Source organism: Grampus griseus (genome assembly GCF_964374135.1).
Source record: "Grampus griseus genome assembly, chromosome: 5".
In the NCBI taxonomy this organism is placed as follows: Eukaryota; Metazoa; Chordata; class Mammalia; order Artiodactyla; family Delphinidae; genus Grampus; species Grampus griseus.
The window spans coordinates 84,348,587-84,365,678 of NC_138998.1; the positions used below are offsets into that span (position 1 = coordinate 84,348,587).

The following is a 17,092-nucleotide window of genomic DNA, read 5'->3' on the forward strand; positions in this document are numbered from 1 at the left end:
ATCTAATTTTAACACTTAACTCATTAATTAATGATATAATTGTACTAATAATTGTGTATAGTGATTAATAAGATTGACTGAGTTCCTCACTGTGGTTATTACTGGTAATAAGTATCTTTTAAAAATGGCTAATATACATAGCAATTATAGTTTCCCTGGTTTAAAATCTTTATGAACTGTGCTTCTAAAAATTTGCCTAAATGTAAATGATATGTTTTAATTTTGTTTTTAGCCTGAAAGTACTTTACTGATTATTTGTGAGAATGACTATGTTCTTGAAGCTCCATTTCCAACTATAAAGGAGGAGGAGGAGGACCATGATGTAGTTTCCTATGAAATCAAAGACATGTGTATAAAATGTTTCCATTTCTCAAGTATCAAATCTAAGATTCTGGTACGAAATACCCTTGAAGCATTGTCTTCTAATTTTTTTTCTTTCTTAGAATATAAAATATCCTGTGTTAAGTGCTGGGAAAATACGAAGAAGAAGAATAAGACATAGACTTTTACTTTAAGGAGCTTATTTGGTAGAAAGCAGCTTATTGTATTAGAAGGTGGTAATGAGTAGATATTAAAATCACAGTGCAAAGAAAAGAATTTTAGGGGCACGCAGAGGAAAGAATATATGATTCTGATAGAGGGGTGAGAGGAGGTCAAGGATGGCTTCATGGAGGTGATATTTAGTATTTAAAGAATGGGAAGGATTTTGACAGGTTGAAAATGAGGAGGAAGGCAATAAAAGCTGGGAGAACATCCTGAGGGAAGGCAGAGTTGCAAGAGTTTTGGAGTTTTCGATAAATGAAGAATGGACCATGAAGCAGAGGGATGCAATTTGTGGAGGAGTGTGACAGGAGTCTGTGACCACCACATGGAACCCCTTAAATGTTAGCCAAGATGTTTTAATTTAATTTTGGGGCCATTGGAATCCATTTTGAATTTTTGAGGAGGCGATTGATGTGATGAGATCATATAAATTTGGAACTTAATTCTAAGAGGTAAATGGAATAAAGAGGTAAAAGATGGGAGTTAGGGATGCCAGTGCTGGGGGGCTTTTGCAATAGCCAGTTGATAGAGGCTGAGGGCCTAAATCACTGTACCGCTAAAGATAGAGCCAGCTTCCCCCGTGGACTATGTCAATCCACCAAATTCATGGATTGACAGTGATAGGCTCTGAGAGAAGCTATATTTAACTTCTCTATTAGGAAAAAAAAGGCAAAATAATTTCTGTAAAACCAGGATCAATAGGAGTTATGAAGAAAGTCATTCCAAAGATTTGAAAATTTTAACAATAAAAATATATTCCCAACTTGATAATAATCTTTAAATGACATTATTTGTTACATTAGAGCTGTAAATTTTTCTAGGACTCTGTCTTCCTCCTACTTTCTTTAATAATAGTGTGAATGAATGAATGAATTACGGTTTTTTTAATCTCAATATCTCTTTTGCACAAGAGATTAATAGAAATTGCAAAGAGAAAGAAACAAAAGGAGTTGAAGGAGAAGGAAAAGGAAGAAAGGAGGAAAAGCCTAGAAGCAGAGATGGGAGAAGATGGAGAAAAGGAACTCCAGGAGGAAGAGGAGGAGGAGGAGGAGGAACCATTACCCGAAATCTTTATTCCTTTAACCCCCTGTCACATCCTCTGTGGATTTTACTCTGGGCCAGGGAAGTTCTGGGTTTCTTTGGTAAGTAATAATGTAATAAATTTTTATCTCAACCCTAATCTAATTATAGGTATTATTTTCCATCACTTTCTTACTTCCTTACTCTATGGTAAGACTTCAGCTATTAACTACTACCGAAGGTGTGAATTTTGATGAATGAATGTGTTTGTTTTTATATCATCTTAATATGTTTTATAAGTCTACTTATTGTATCGGTTATCTATGACAATCACACATTTCAGAAGGTCAAAGGGGAGGAGAATTAAAGGTAGAAGGGCAAAGGGCTAAGGGGTTTTCCAGCTGTGTTTATCATTTTAAAATTTTGAATATGATGGCAGCACAGTCCACTAGACTTTTGCTTACCTTTCATTATCTACAACTATGCTGTGTGGCTGCATGGAAGTCTGGGAAGCTGACTGTTTTTAGATGGTCACATTGCCACCCTGAGTGAAATTGGGACTTGGCTAATAAGGAAGAAGAGAAAAATGCGAGACAAGTACCTGCAAATGTTACAATAATGTGACAGTTACATCCCCTATATATTTTCTACCCTTATAAAATATTTTATTTATCTATTGCAAACAAGATTTCCTTCATTATGAATTTGTCACAAATTTCAATTCCATTCACCAAAAAAGTACTCTTTCACATATACTTTTTTTTTTCACGTATACTTTTATGTCAATTATTATCTCTAATTCATAATTGGTATCAGATCTTTGGCCAGGCCAGGAGACTGCCTAGCTGAGTACTGTTGCTATAAGGAGTGATGAGAGTTAACTCCATTCCTCTTCAACATTTCTTAGAAATATATCTTTGATGGCAACTTCTAAGGAGACAAGCAGCAAGAAGGATAGGAAGTAGTGATGGAGGCACCTTAGGATTCCATGTATTAGTGCCTTGACCTTTTATCTTCTGTGCTTCATGAAACAATTATCGATGGCTACTGTTGTGTGGGGTTCATGGGGTAAAGGAATAATTAAGACATGATCCTGCCTTCTGAAAGTTCCCTCATATCATGAGGGAGAGAAGCACAGAAACAACTGTACAGTAATATGATAGAGTTCTAGTGTCCTTGAAACATATGCAAGAATTATTAATTATTTGACAAACTTTTTTTTTTTTCTTTTTTTGCGGTACGCGGGCCTCTCACTGTTGTGGCCTCTCCCGTTGCGGAGCACAGGCTCCGGACGTGCAGGCTCAGCGGCCATGGCTTGTGGCCATGGCTTACGGCCCCAGCCACTCCGTGGCATGTGGGATCTTCCTGGACCGGGGCATGAACCCGTGTCCCCTGCATCGGCAGGCGGACTCTCAACCACTGCGCCACCAGGGAAGCCCTGACAAACATATTTAATGCTTACCTTTAGGGGTGCCAGATAAGTATTACATGGGACGTACTTATACTAAAAACATATTTGTTGTTTATCTGAAATTCAAATTAACTGTGCATCCTGCATTTAAAAACTTTTTTCCTGGTTTTACTGAGATACAATTGACAGGCAGCTTTGTATAATTTAAGGTATATAGCATAATGATTTGACTTGCATGTATCATGAAATGATTACCACAATAAGTTTAGTTAACATTCATTCTGTATTTTTATTTGCTAAATCTGGAAACCTGCTTATTATATACCAGTCACCATTCTAAGTGACCACCCTATAAAATAAGCACTCTTCATAATTTGCATTTTACATAAGAAGAAACCAAGGAGTGGAGAGGTTAGGTAACTTATCTGAGGTTGTATGATTAATGAGGGGTGGAACCAGGATCTGGACTCAGGCAGTCTGGGTCTAGAGTCCACACTCTTAACCATTAAACTACACCAGCATACAAGGTCAAGGCATAGTTCAGAAGAAGTGACACTAACCCTGCTTGACTCAACTATTTGCCAACTCTGTGCTTGTATCCAAGCAGATGCTGCAGAAAACCAGTCTCATTTTGAAGGCACGACCACAGTTCTCAAATCAGTACTCACAGTGCAGGCTGGTTCTACTGCCCAGCCATGTTCACTTTCCCACTTTCCAAACTATCGCTTTAATTCTTCTCCCATCAATCACTTTGTACCTTCCCTCAACTTCTAGTGATAACTTTATCTCACATTTCTTTTCTTTTTCCTTTTCCTTTTTTTCTTTTTTTTCTTTTCCCCACTGAGTGGCTTACAGGATCTTAGTTCCCTGACCAGGGATTGAACCCAGGCCCCGGCAGTGAAAGCACAGAGTCCTAACCACTGGACTGCCAAGGAATTCCCATCTCACATTTCACTGAGAAAATGAAATAAAAACAATCAGATGGAATTTCCTTATCTTGTTTTAATGAGATCTAATGTCCTATGGAGATCCATACAAGTTTGTCTGCTACTGTTAAGAATCGGTGAATGGTCCCCTGCAACTTTCCAAGGACACTATTCCAAATGGCCTCTTGATCCCATCCCCTCTCACTTTCTCAAAGATTTTACTTCTGAAATAAACTGGCTGGTCTCCTGTATCTTCAACCTCTCTCTGTTTACTCAGTTCTTATCGTCAGCACATAAACATGCTCCTAGTACTTGATTTTTTTCTTTCACATCTCTTTTCTTCTCATCCACTTCTCCTTTATAGGAAAACTTGAAAGAATTGTCTCTAGTCACTGACTTCATTTCTTCACATCCTATTTGGTTTTTAACACATTCCAGTTAGGTTTCTAGCTCCACCACTTCAAGTCATCAAAGATTTTCCTACTGCCAAGCTCAGTGGTCACTTCTCTGTCCATTTGACCTCTCAGAAACATTTGATAAAGTTAACCCTCCATTCTTCTTAAAGCATTTTCTTTTTTGGCTTCCATGACACCACCATCTGCTGGCCACTCCTTTTTAGACTCTTTTGCTGGCTTCTTATATGTTGAACTAGCTTTGAACTTTGAAGTACTCTAGGATGTGGTCTTGGGTGCCCTCTTTCTTGCTAGATGATTTTATCTGGTCCCAAGATTTTAAATATCAAATATATGCCAATAAATTTCATTTTTATCTCTAGTCTTGACCTCTCCTCTCATATTCGGACTTGTATGTCCAACTTGACATCACTACTTGGCACCTCAAAATGGACATGTCCAAAATATAACTTTTTTTTAATATTTATTTTTATTTTGACTGCTCTGGGTTTTAGTCACGGCACATGGAATCTTTAGTTGCGGCATGTGGGATCTTTAGTTGCATCACGTGGGATCTTTAGTTGCGGCATGTGGACTTCTTAGTTGTGGTGTGCGGACTTCTTAGTTGCAGTATGTGGACTTCTTAGTTGTGGCATGCATGCAGGATCTAGTTCCCCAACCAGGGATCGAACCTGGGCCCCCTGAATTGGGAGCACAGAGTCTTACCCACTGTACCACCAGGGAAATCCCCAAAATATAACTTTTAAATCACACTTGCCCTGTGCAAACCTGCTCCATCTCCATTTCAGTAAATGGGACAACCATCCATCCAGTTACTAAGCCAAAACTCTGAGAGTTGTTAATGATTATTTTCTTGCCTTTACCTTTGATATTCTTATTTCAAAGTATGTCTTTTGTAAGCAGCACATGACTAGGCTTTTCTTTTTAATCCTGTAGTAAAATCTTTATTTTAATAGAACACTGTGTCCTTTTATATTTAATGTAATGGCTAATATATTTTAGATTAAATCTACCATCTTATTATTTCTGTTTATCACACCAATTCTACGTTTGGTTTTTCACCTTCTATCAGATGATTAGGTAGTTTCCCCCCCAATTTTCCTCCTCTATTAGGTTATTAGTTATACTTTTTTTTTTTTTACTATTTTGTTTTTAGTGGTGATGCTAAAGGTCATAGTATATATCCTTAATTTAATATAATTTGATACAAATTTATTCTTTTACTAGCTCTAGAGAGAAAAGATCTTAGGGCACTTTAGTGTTGTGTATCCTCCCCCTCACCTCATTGTCACATTTTATATATATATATATATATATATATATATATATACACAGACACATACACACACACACACACATATATATGTATATATAAGTTTGGGGGTTTTTTTTTGCCTTGTGCCTATTTTGCCTTTAAAACTTTTAGTTCTTCTGTATATTTTCTTTTTAAAACTTTGATATCTTATCATCTTTTGTCTTCCATTCTGCCATCTATATCTTTTTTTTAAAATTTATTTTTGGCTACATTGGGTTTTTGTAGCTGTGCGGGGGCTACTCTTCGTTGCAGTGTGCAGGCTTCTCATTGTGGTAGCTTCTCTGTTGCAGAGCATATCCTCTAGGTGTGCAGGCTTCAGTAGTTGTGGCATGCAGGCTCAGTAGTTGTGGCTTGCGGGCTCTAGAGCACAGGCTCAGTAGTTGTGGTGCACGAGCTTAGTTGCTCTGTTGCTCCACGGCATGTGAGATCTTCCCGGACCAGGGATCAAACCTGTGTCCCCTGCATTGGCAGGTGGATTCTTAACCACTGCGCTACCAGGGAAGCCCTATGTACATCTTTTTATTGTTATTTTTTGTTACCTATGCATCTTTTTTTCTCTTGTTGCTTTGAAGATTTTGTGTTAAAAGGTGTAACTTCTTTATTTTTTTATTGAAGTACAGTTGATTTACAGTGTTGTGCCAGTCTCTGTTGTACAGCAACGTGACTCAGTTATATACATGCAGACTTTTTTTTTCATATTCTTTTCCATTATGGTTTATCACAGGATATTGAATATAGTTCCCTGTGCTGTACAGTAGGACCTTGTTGTTTATCCATCCTGTATATAATAGTTTACATCTGCTAATCCCACACTCCCAGTTCTTCCCTCTCCCACCCTCCTCCCCCTTGGCAACTACAAGTCGGAACTCTATGTCTGAGTCTGTTTCTGTTTTGTAGCTAGGTTCATTTGTGCCATATTTTAGATTCCACATATAAGTGATATCCTATGGTATTTGTCTTTCTTTTTTTTGACTTCAGTTAGTATGATAATCTCTAGTTTCATCCGTGTTGCTGTAAATGGCATTATTTCATTCTTTTTTATGGCCGAGTAGTATTCCACTGTATATATGTACCACATCTTCTTTATCCATTCATCTGTCAGTGGACATTTAGGTTGTTTCCATGTTTGGGCTATTGTGAATAGTGCTGCTATGAACATAGGGGTGCATGTACCTTTTGAATTATAGTATTGTCTGTGTGTATGCCCAGGAGTGGGATTGCTGGATCGTATGGTAATTATATTTTTAGTTTTCTGAGCAACCTCCGTACTGTTTTCCATAGTGGCTGCCCCAACTTACATTTCCACCAACAGTGTAGGAGGGTTCCCTTTTCTCCACACCCTCTCTAGCATTTGTTATTCGTAGACTTTTAATGATGGCCATTCTGACAGGTGTGAGGTGATACCTCATTGTAGTTTTGATTTGCATTTCTCTAGTAATTAGTGATGTTGAGCATCTTTTTATGTGCCTGCTAGCCATCTGTATGTCTTCTTTGGAGAAATGTCTATTTAGGTCTTCTGCCCATTTTTTGATTGGGTTGTTTGTTTTTTTGTTGTTGAGTTGTATGAGCTGTTTGTATATTTTGGAGATTAAGCCCTTGTCTGTCACATCATTTGCAAATATTTTCTCCCATTCCATAGGTTGTCTTTTTTTTTTATGGTTTCCTTTGCTGTGCAAAAGCTTGTAAGTTTGATTAGGTCCCATTTGTTTATTTTTGTTTTTATTTCTGTCACCTTGGGAGACTGACCTAAGAAAACATTGGTATGATTTATGTCAGAGAATGTTTTGCTTATGCTCTCTTCTGGGAGTTTTATGGTGTAATGTTAAAAGGTGTAAATTCTTCATATATCTTCCTTGTGGGTCATTGCATTTCTTGTACTTCAATACATTTGTATTCAGTTTTTAGAAAATTCTCAGACATTTATCAACCACAGTACTGCTTCTGGTCCACCTTTTTAGTCTCTTCTTGTGGGATTCTAATTTTGTGTATATTAATCATTATCATTATGTCCCATGTAGATCTTACACTCCTTTTTTAAAAATTTTACATCTGTATTTTCTCTCTCCTGCCTTACTCTATTTTTTCTGATTCTGTTCCAGCTTCATAACTCTAGTTTTAGCTGTGTCTAGTTGCTTTTAAACCAATCTATTGAATTCTAATTTTTGTCATTTTATTTTTCAGTTCTAGAATTTTTATTTTTTCCATTATCTACTTTTTTATAGACCCTAGTTGACTTCTTTCTGTATTGCCTTCAAAGGCCTTAAATATATTAATCAGAGTTATTTTGAAGTCCATTTTGAAAACACCTCTATCACTATTTCTTGTACTTTTGTTTCTTTGGTCTGTTTTTTCTTTTGATTTTCAATCAAGACTTTTCTTTGTTAGTATACCTAGTTTTTTTTTTTTTTTTATAATTGAACGCTGGATCTTGTCTGTCAAAAACTGTAGCATCAGCTTGAGTTTCTGTATATTGCTGTTGTCTCCTGAAATTTATTTTTAGTTCTGGAAAGCAACTAAAAATCCTAGATCAGTTTCATCCAGTCAGTGATTGAGATGACTTGAAATTAGGTTTTACTTCCTACGAGGTCCAGTCTATTTCTGGTTTATCCATATGTGTGGGATATAGTGCTCCAGGGTTGCAATGGAAAGCCCAGTGGAAGGTGTGTTTACAATGGCTCCTTCTTCTTGGAGGACCCTGGGAATTCTTTGCCTTTCCCTAAGCCCATGACACTACAGATTGCTCCGCTCAATTTCTTAACCTCTTAGCTGCCACTTTCAGAACTGGCAGTTGCCTTAGGGAGAAAAAAAATCTCCTGGACTGGAAATCTCTGAAAACCATGATCTACAAAACTCTATTGTTAAATACTGCTTATGCCGAATAATCCTTAAAATAAAATGGAATTCAGTATGTAGATAGAAATGATATCTCTTGGGCTTCCCTGGTGGCGCAGTGTTTGAGAGTCCACCTGCCGATGCAGGGGACACGGGTTCGTGCCCTGGTCCGGGAAGATCCCACATGCCGTGGAGCGGCTGGGCCTGTGAGCCATGGCCGCTGAGCCTGCACGTCCGGAGCCTGTGCTCCGCAATGGGAGAGGCCACAACAGTGAGAGGCCCGTGTACCGCAAAAAAAAAAAAAAAAGAAATGATATCTCTCATGTATTGTCTTTTTTTTTAATATTTATTTTTACTTATTTATTTTGTCTGTGTCGGATCTTTGTTGCAGCACGTGGGATCTTTCATTGCAGTGCATGGGCTCTTCCTTGCGGCACATGAGCTCAGTAGTTGCAGTGCGTGGGCTCCAGAGTGCATGGGCTCTGTAGTTGTGGGTGCATGGGCTCTCTAGTTGAGGTGCACGTGCTTAGTTGCCCCGTGGCATGTGGATCCTAGTTCCCCAACAAGGGATCGAACCCACGTCCCCTGCATTGGGAGACGGATTCTTAACCACTGGACCACCAGGGAAGTCCCTCTTGTATTGTCTTTTAAGTAGGAACAAATCATTGTAAGGTGTTTTATTTTTATAATTATGTAGTTGCATATAAATTAATAATAGGTTTTATAAAGCATCTCCATCTGTAACCATCGAAATCACACAAAAGTATATGTTTTAAGACACTTATTTTATGTGTTAAAATTTGAAATAATCAAAAACTCCTCATGTGGTCATAGGTTTCTTATATTCAGGTACTACCTTGTATGTTATCTATCTCTTTTCCAGGGTGGCTATGATTCTGGTTTTCTATATCACTGTGAGTTTCCCCCATATGACAAAAGCAGTGATATCACAGAAAAGAAAGATGAACCTTTTGATTTCCGTCTTCTTGAGGATACAGAGGATAATCCCATCACAGCTATCACTTTCAGGTGACCAGAATTTCAGAAAGCTTTAAAAAAAACTATATCCCATTACTGTCTGTTTTTGTCCATCATTAATATTGCCAATTTTAAAGATCTGTCCAAATGGAGGAGTATTCAAACAATGTTTAGTTAAATAAATCAAATGACTAAAGTAGAATCTAAGCTACTCCTGAAACTACTTAAATTCCTTCTATCAAATATTCTGTCAGAATTTGTCACACAGTTCAATTGTATGGATTTTCTTTCTGTTACTTAGGAGGATGCTACTGCACAGTCAGATAACGAAAGTTCTGGGTTACAATGATTCTGGAAAGATCACTAATTGAATCATTAGTCCTTTAATAATTAAGAATTAAGCATATATCCTGGTCATTCTTTTGAAGACCAAATATAATAGCTCCAAATTTCAAATTGTCTTTTTCTCCTTCTATTCTTTTGTATTAGCTTGCTAGAGCTGCCATAGTTTGTTAGGGCTTCAGCATATGAATTTTGTGGGGACACAACTTACTCCATAACATCTTTGTTTTTAAAACTTTAGTCATTTTTCAATTAACTTAAAATTAAACATTTTCAGATTAATGTGAAGAACGATTTACTTTCCTTTTGTTTCATAGCATTAACCAAGAAATGATGTTTTGTGGAATGCAAAATGGAGCAGTTCGAGTCTATATCCTAAATAAGAATGATCCTTCATTGACCAATATGGAGGACTACTGGCATTTCAGCATGCATGACAATAATTATGGATGCATTAATGCCATCTCCACTAGCTTTGATGACCGTTTCTTGGTGACTGCTGGAGCAGACAGTAATATCTTTGTTTTCAACATTTTTTCTGAATTTGAGTTAAAGAAGGTCATGAAAGCCAAGGTGCCATCTCCCAGGGTATGTAACTGACTAATAATAATAACTTTATTTTAATATTGTGATGTTAAAATGCTCATATTCTTTAAAAATGAAACTATTTAGACGCAAATACCTTGCAGTCTAATCTTCCTACCAGTATTATAATTTTGCCTTTCTGGTGCCTCTGTTATCAAATATGAAAGATGTTGAATTCACCTTATTACTAAAGGTGTAAAAGTCCCTCTATTAAAAAGACTGTCAATTTTTCTGTCTCCAACACTTTCACAAAGTTTTTTTGTTTTCAAGATGCCGAACTTTTTTCTGATATATTTTGCGTTCTGTTTATTCATTTGCTTATTGAGGAGGCATATGTGGGATATATACCATAATTTGTACCTTTGAAAGGGGTTGTAAAAATATTATTATCTTTAGTATTAGAATGTGAGAGTTTTATCAAAGATTCAGGTAAATTATTGGCTTTGTAATGAAGATTGAGGGTTTGAATCCCCAAATTATATCCCTTTGCCCTATCACAAGACCTAAATTTTCTATTATCAAAATGGTTCCTTTGGAGAGAAGAGCTAACACCTATCCTTCTCAAACTCTTCCAAAAAGTTTGGGAGGAACACTCCCAAACTCATTCTACAAGGCCACCATCATCCTGATACCAAAACCAGAAAGGTATCACAAGAAAAGAAAATTACAGACCAATATCACTGATGAACATAGATGCAAAAACCCTCAACAAAATACTAGCAAACAGAATCCAACAACACATTAAAGTATCAACACCATGATCACGTGGGATTTATCCCAGGAATGCAAGGATTCTTCAATATATACAAATCAATCAATGTTAATATTCATGTTAACAAAGAATAAAAACCATGTGATCATCTCAATAGATGCAGAAAAAGCTTTTGACAAAATTCAACACCTATTTATGATAAAACTCTCCAGAATGTGGGCATAGAGGGAACCTACCTCAACATAAAAAGGCCATATATGAATAAACCCATTGCAAACATCATTCTCAATGGTGAAAAACTGAAAGCATTTCGTCTAAGATTAGGAATAAGACAAGGATGTCCACTCTCACCACTCTTATTCAACATAGTTTTGGAAATCCTAGCCAAGGCAGTCAGAGAAGAAAAAGAAATAAAAGTAATACAAATTGGAAAAGAATTAAAACTGTCACTGTTTGTAGATGACATGATACTATACATAGAAAATCCTAAAGACAGCACCAGAAAACTACTAGAGCTAATCAGTGAATTTGGTAAAGGTGCAGGATACAAAATTCACAGAAGTCTCTCGCATTCCTATACACTAACAGTGAAAGATCAGAAAGAGAAATTAAGGAAGCAATCTCATTTACTATCGCAACAGAAAGAATAAAATACCTAGGAATAAACCTACCTAAAGAAGCAAAAGACTTGTACTCAGAGAACTATAAAACACTAATGAAAGAAATCAAAGATGATACAAACAGATGAAGAAATATACCATGTTCTTGGATAGGAAAAATCAACATTGTGAAAATGACTCTACTACCCAAAGCAATCTACAGATTCAGTGCAATCCCTATCAAATTACCAATGGCATTCTTCATAGAATTAGAACAAAAAAATTTAAAATTTGTGTGGAAACACAAGACCCCAAATAGCCAAAGCAATCTTGAGAAAGTAAAATAGAGCTGGAGGGATCAGGCTCCCTGACTTCAGACTATACTACAAAGCTACAGTAATCAAGACAGTATGGTACTGGCATAAAAACAGAAATATAGATCAATGGTCTAGGATAGAAAGCCCAGAGATAAACCCACACACCTATGGTCACCTAATCTATGACAAAGGAGGCAAGAATATACAATGAAGAAAAGACAGCCTCTTCAATAAGTGGTGCTGGGAAAACTAGACAGCTACATGTAAAAGAATGAAATTAGAACACTCCCTAGGACCGTACACAAAAATAAACTCAAAATGGATTAAAGACCTAAATTTAAGACTGGATACTATAAAACTCTTAGAGGAAAACAGAAAAAACACTGACATAAACCATAGCAAGATAGTTTTTGACCCACCTCTTAATGAAAATAAAAACAAAAATAAACAAATGGGACCTAATGAAACTTAAAAGCTTTTGCACAGCAAAGGAAACCATAAACAAGATGAAAAGACAGCTCTCAGAATGGGAGGAAATATTTGCAAATGAAGCAACGGACAAAGGATTAATCTCCAAAATATACAAACAACTCATGGAGCTCAATATCAAAAAAAAAAAAATCATAAAACGGGCAGAAGACTTAAATAGACATTTCTCCAAAGAAGACATAGAGATGGCCAAGAAGCACATGAAAAACTGCTCAACATCACTAATTATTAGAGAAATGCAAATCAGAACTACAATGAGGTACCACCTCACACCAGTCAGAATGGCTATTATCAAAAATCTACAAACAATAAATGCTGGAGAGGGTGTGGAGAAAAGGGAACCCTCGTGCACTGTTGGTGGGAATGTAAATTGATACAGTCACTATGGAGAACAGTATGGATGTTTGTTGAAAAACTAAAAATAGAACTACCATATGACCCAGAAATCCCACTACTGGACATATACCCTGAGAAAAACATAATTCAAAAGAACACATGTACCCCAGTGTTCATTGCAACACTATTTACAATATCCAGGACATGGAAATAACTTAATGTCCAACAACAGATAAATGGATAAAGAAGATGTGGTACATATATACAATGGAATGTTACTCAGCCATAAAAAGGAATGAAATTGGGTCATTTGTAGAGATGTGGATGGACCTAGAGTCTGTCATATGGAGTGAAGTAAGTCAGAAAGAAAAACAAATATTGTATATTAATGCATATATGTGGAATCTAGAAAAATGGTACAGATGAACCTATTTCCAGGGCAGGAATAGAGACAAGGATGTAGAGAACAGACGTGTGCACACAGAGGGGTAAGGGGAAGGTGGGATGAAATAGGACATTAGGATTGACATATGTACGCTACCATGTGTAAAATAGATAGCTAGTGGGAACCTGCTGTATAGCACAGGGAGCTCAGCTCTGTGCTCTGTAATGACCTAGATGGGTGGGATGGCGGGGGGAAGGGTGGGAGGGAGGTCCAAGAGGGAGGGAATATATGTATACATAAAGCTGATTTACTTTCTTGTACAGCAGAAACTAACACAACATTGTAAAACAATTATACTCCAATAAAAAAAAATGGTTCCTTTGGATAAAATGACTAATAACTGTTAGAATTGCTTCTAAAGCATAAGGGATTGTATTAGACCAAAGTTAAAATTCCTGCGAACACACTGGCTTCCTATTTAACAGGTAGCCTGCTTCAAAAGAATATGCAAAGAATGTAGGGAAGATTTGAGCAGGTAAATTTTCATTTCTGTTAATAGCAGCAAAATTTGGAGAATGAACTGTTGTCTAATGAGGTCAAACTAAGGAAGAGGAATTTTCCAGAAGGGAAAGTGTATGAACAAGAAGAAAATCTTTATCTTTCTACTTAGTGCCAACTCTCTATGGAAACCCATATGGGATAGAAAAAATCCATTCCACATTTGTATAATGGTCTCCTTTTATTTATGACTGCAATAAATATTTCTGAAGTCACTGAAGCAGCCTCTGCTTTTTAGAAGGCAAAATCAGAAAGAATTGAATAAACAAAATAAAAAACTAAGCTCTGCATAGGTCTGAGGTTCTTACCATATTTTAGAATCACAGGGGAGCTCTTAAAACTATACATGCCTGAGCAGTTAAATCAGAATCTCGGAAAGTGAGGCCCAGGCATCAGTACAGACATTCTTCAACATGAGATACGATGGGATTGTGCCCTGATAAACCCATCAGAAGTTGAAAATACCATAAGTTGAAAATGCATTTAATACACCTAACCTACCAAACACCACAGCTTAGCCTAGCCTACCTTAAACGTGCTCAGAACACTTGCATTAGCCTACAGTTGGGCAAAATCATCTACCACAAAGCCTATTTTATAATGAAGTATTGACTATCTCATAATTTGTTGAATACTGTATTCAAAGTGAGAAACAGAATGGTTATGTGGGTACCGGTTGTTGACCCTCATGATCATGTGGCTGCCTGGGAGCTGTGGCTGCAGCAGCTGCCCAGCATCACGAGAGAGGATCTACCACATGTCCCTAGACAGGAAAAGGTCAAAATTCCAAACTTGAAGTATGCTTTCTACCAAATGCAAAGTCGTCAAGTTGACCGTTGTAAGTAAGGGACCGTCTGTATTTTATAAAAGTCACCCCTCCCCCCAGCCCCCGTGGTTCTAGAGTGCAGTCACGATTGAGAACAATTGGCAGGTGTTTTGGAACTCTTTGGAAGCACCGTTGTTTAACTCAAATTTATTGTAAACAGCTGAGGTCAGGAGAGAGTTGGCTGATATCAGCATCAGATCCTGGAAATCATAACTGATATTGGAGAAGCAAGGGGCTTAACTCTGAGCAATAAAAGAATAGAGTTCAGTCAAGTTGTATCCTAAGTGATTAATAGTAACTAAAATATATTAGCCATCACTTGTCTCTTACATTGGTCATGTTTTATGACTTCACTTTATGAAAATCATAAACCTTGTCTTATATAAATGTAGATTTATATTTTATGTGTGTAAAGACTAGTACTGTAATAAAACAACTTGATCGAAAGAGAATCTTTATTTCTTTACAACAAATGATAGCGAAACAGAGACCTATGCGCTATGAAGAGAACAGAAAATAAGTTCAGTTTTACTTAAGAACTGGTTAGCTAGCAAACTAGGACTTTTTGTTTCATTCACTGGGTTATAAATCCTCTTCTTTAACAGCCTAAGACATTTTTCAGCACAGCACCTGAATAAACAAAGTACTTCTAAGTGATTTACTTCATAGTACTTAATTTAAACTGATTTCCTTTCTAAAGGGAGAGTCATATTTCTGATTTCATATCTTTCTCAAGGTGAGGGATTATATTCTGTGTATTTCTCACTGAATATCTGTGATAAGATCAAGTGAAACACTTAAAATTTAAAAAATATAACTTTTTCCTTGTATACACATGAGGTATTGTGGTGGGAATCAAAGCATGTATGAAAGGAATATGCTAAAAAAACAGTACTTTAAAATAAATGATCTAGAGCATTTTTTTTGGTGTATTTTTTGTTAGTAACACATGAATATTACTAATTCGTATTTTGGAGGGGAATATGATGATATTAACATTTTGCATACATGTGATTTTCTTTCTACATACCTTTCTACATACCTCTTTAAATGAAGTAGAAACAAATAAGTTTTTTTCCCTAGTTTATTTTTTGTGACAATACTTTCCAGGCCTACGGTTGTTAGAAATTAGCAGAGAAAACCCTTCAATTTACTACTTATTAGATATTTTAAGGTAAATATGCAATTTAAAGGAGCTAAGCTTTTACTCCTTTTCCTACAGGTTGGAATAGAAACAGAGCCAATTCCAGAAGATATTGAAGATCCTAAAGCCTACAGGTATGGGAATTTTCGATCAATACCTAATAGGACTGGGCTTTTGCAAAACACACCAACATTTTACCAAAGCTGACCAAGTTAAATGAATTTCCAAATTATTAAATACAAATTTTCTCTGCTGTTTCTCTATCTTTAACCTGTTACCTTTTAAAATTTCTGTTTTCAGTATTGAGAATGCCAGAAGAAAAAGAGAACATGACAAGTTAATGAAAGAAGGGGAAGAAGTCAAGGCTGAGAAGAGAGAACGAATCAAAGCTTTAAGGAATCAATTACAGAAACTACTACAGATGAATGAAGAATTACCAAAACATATGCAGTTTAAACGGACAGTAAGCCTAAAATAAATTTGATTTTAATTTTAACATATGCTATTTCTGAATTGAGGCTGCTATTTTGCCAACAAGTAGGAACACTTAAAACCATCTTTAAATTTCCCTTGTCTGGTTTGTCAGTGTGTTGGCAGCAACTAAACTACTGTGGAACTTGTCATGCAACTTGGTGTGGATGTAGATGAGCCTCTTTACACAAAGTTTATTTCTGGATTTAGCTACTTCACATTTTTTTGGTAATAAGATATAAGTTTGAATCTGGTTATCACCATACCTAGCCAAGATATTTAACCGTTGGATAGGTACATACTATATAATTTGATTCTCTGTGGTTCCTTTTCCATAATTCATCAACTCTATTGAAAAGATAGTACCTGTTCATCCACAAAGTTTCTAAAAGATGACTTAGTATAGTTGTAGCTATGGGGACAATCACCAAATTGTTTAAGCCAATATTGTATTAAATTTTTTTCTTCTGTGACTTGTTGCAAAGCCCCATTTACCTCCTAGTGATAACTTTTTTTCCTAATTTTTTTTACATTATCTTAAATGGAATTACTGTCAAGAGCCTAATCAAATAAAAACTCAGAATTTATTATCCTGACTATACCCATGGGTTACCCAGTCCTATAATTCCAGAAGCACTTAGCCAATTTCGTATTAAAAAAAAAAACTGTGGTGAAATCATAATGATTAATTCATTATATTGGTTAAAAGACCAACTTATAATGGTTAAAAGATGTTTGTTATTTTACTAAGAAAAGTGTTGATACTTGCAGAATATGGTTACATAATTCAAAATAAAGAACAACTGAGGTATGTTCTGTGGCTAAGCATTTTACATACACCATTATTTAAAGCACCAACACACCTGGAAAGAATAATTACTTTCAATTCA

The 17,092-nt window shown here is 36.2% G+C and overlaps 1 protein-coding gene across 1 annotated transcript in view; it reads left to right on the forward strand.

Moving 5' to 3' along the window:
- Positions 1-17,092, forward strand: part of CFAP44 (cilia and flagella associated protein 44) — a gene marked incomplete at its 3' end in the record, with an annotated part of 129,482 nt that overhangs the window by 63,056 nt on the left and 49,334 nt on the right. Inside the window, exons 15-20 of the mRNA XM_082654830.1 lie at positions 233-394; positions 1,455-1,685; positions 9,344-9,489; positions 10,098-10,368; positions 15,810-15,865; positions 16,032-16,194. Coding sequence (XP_082510956.1) covers positions 233-394; positions 1,455-1,685; positions 9,344-9,489; positions 10,098-10,368; positions 15,810-15,865; positions 16,032-16,194 — 1,029 coding nt within the window. The remainder of the gene's footprint in view (positions 1-232; positions 395-1,454; positions 1,686-9,343; positions 9,490-10,097; positions 10,369-15,809; positions 15,866-16,031; positions 16,195-17,092) is intronic.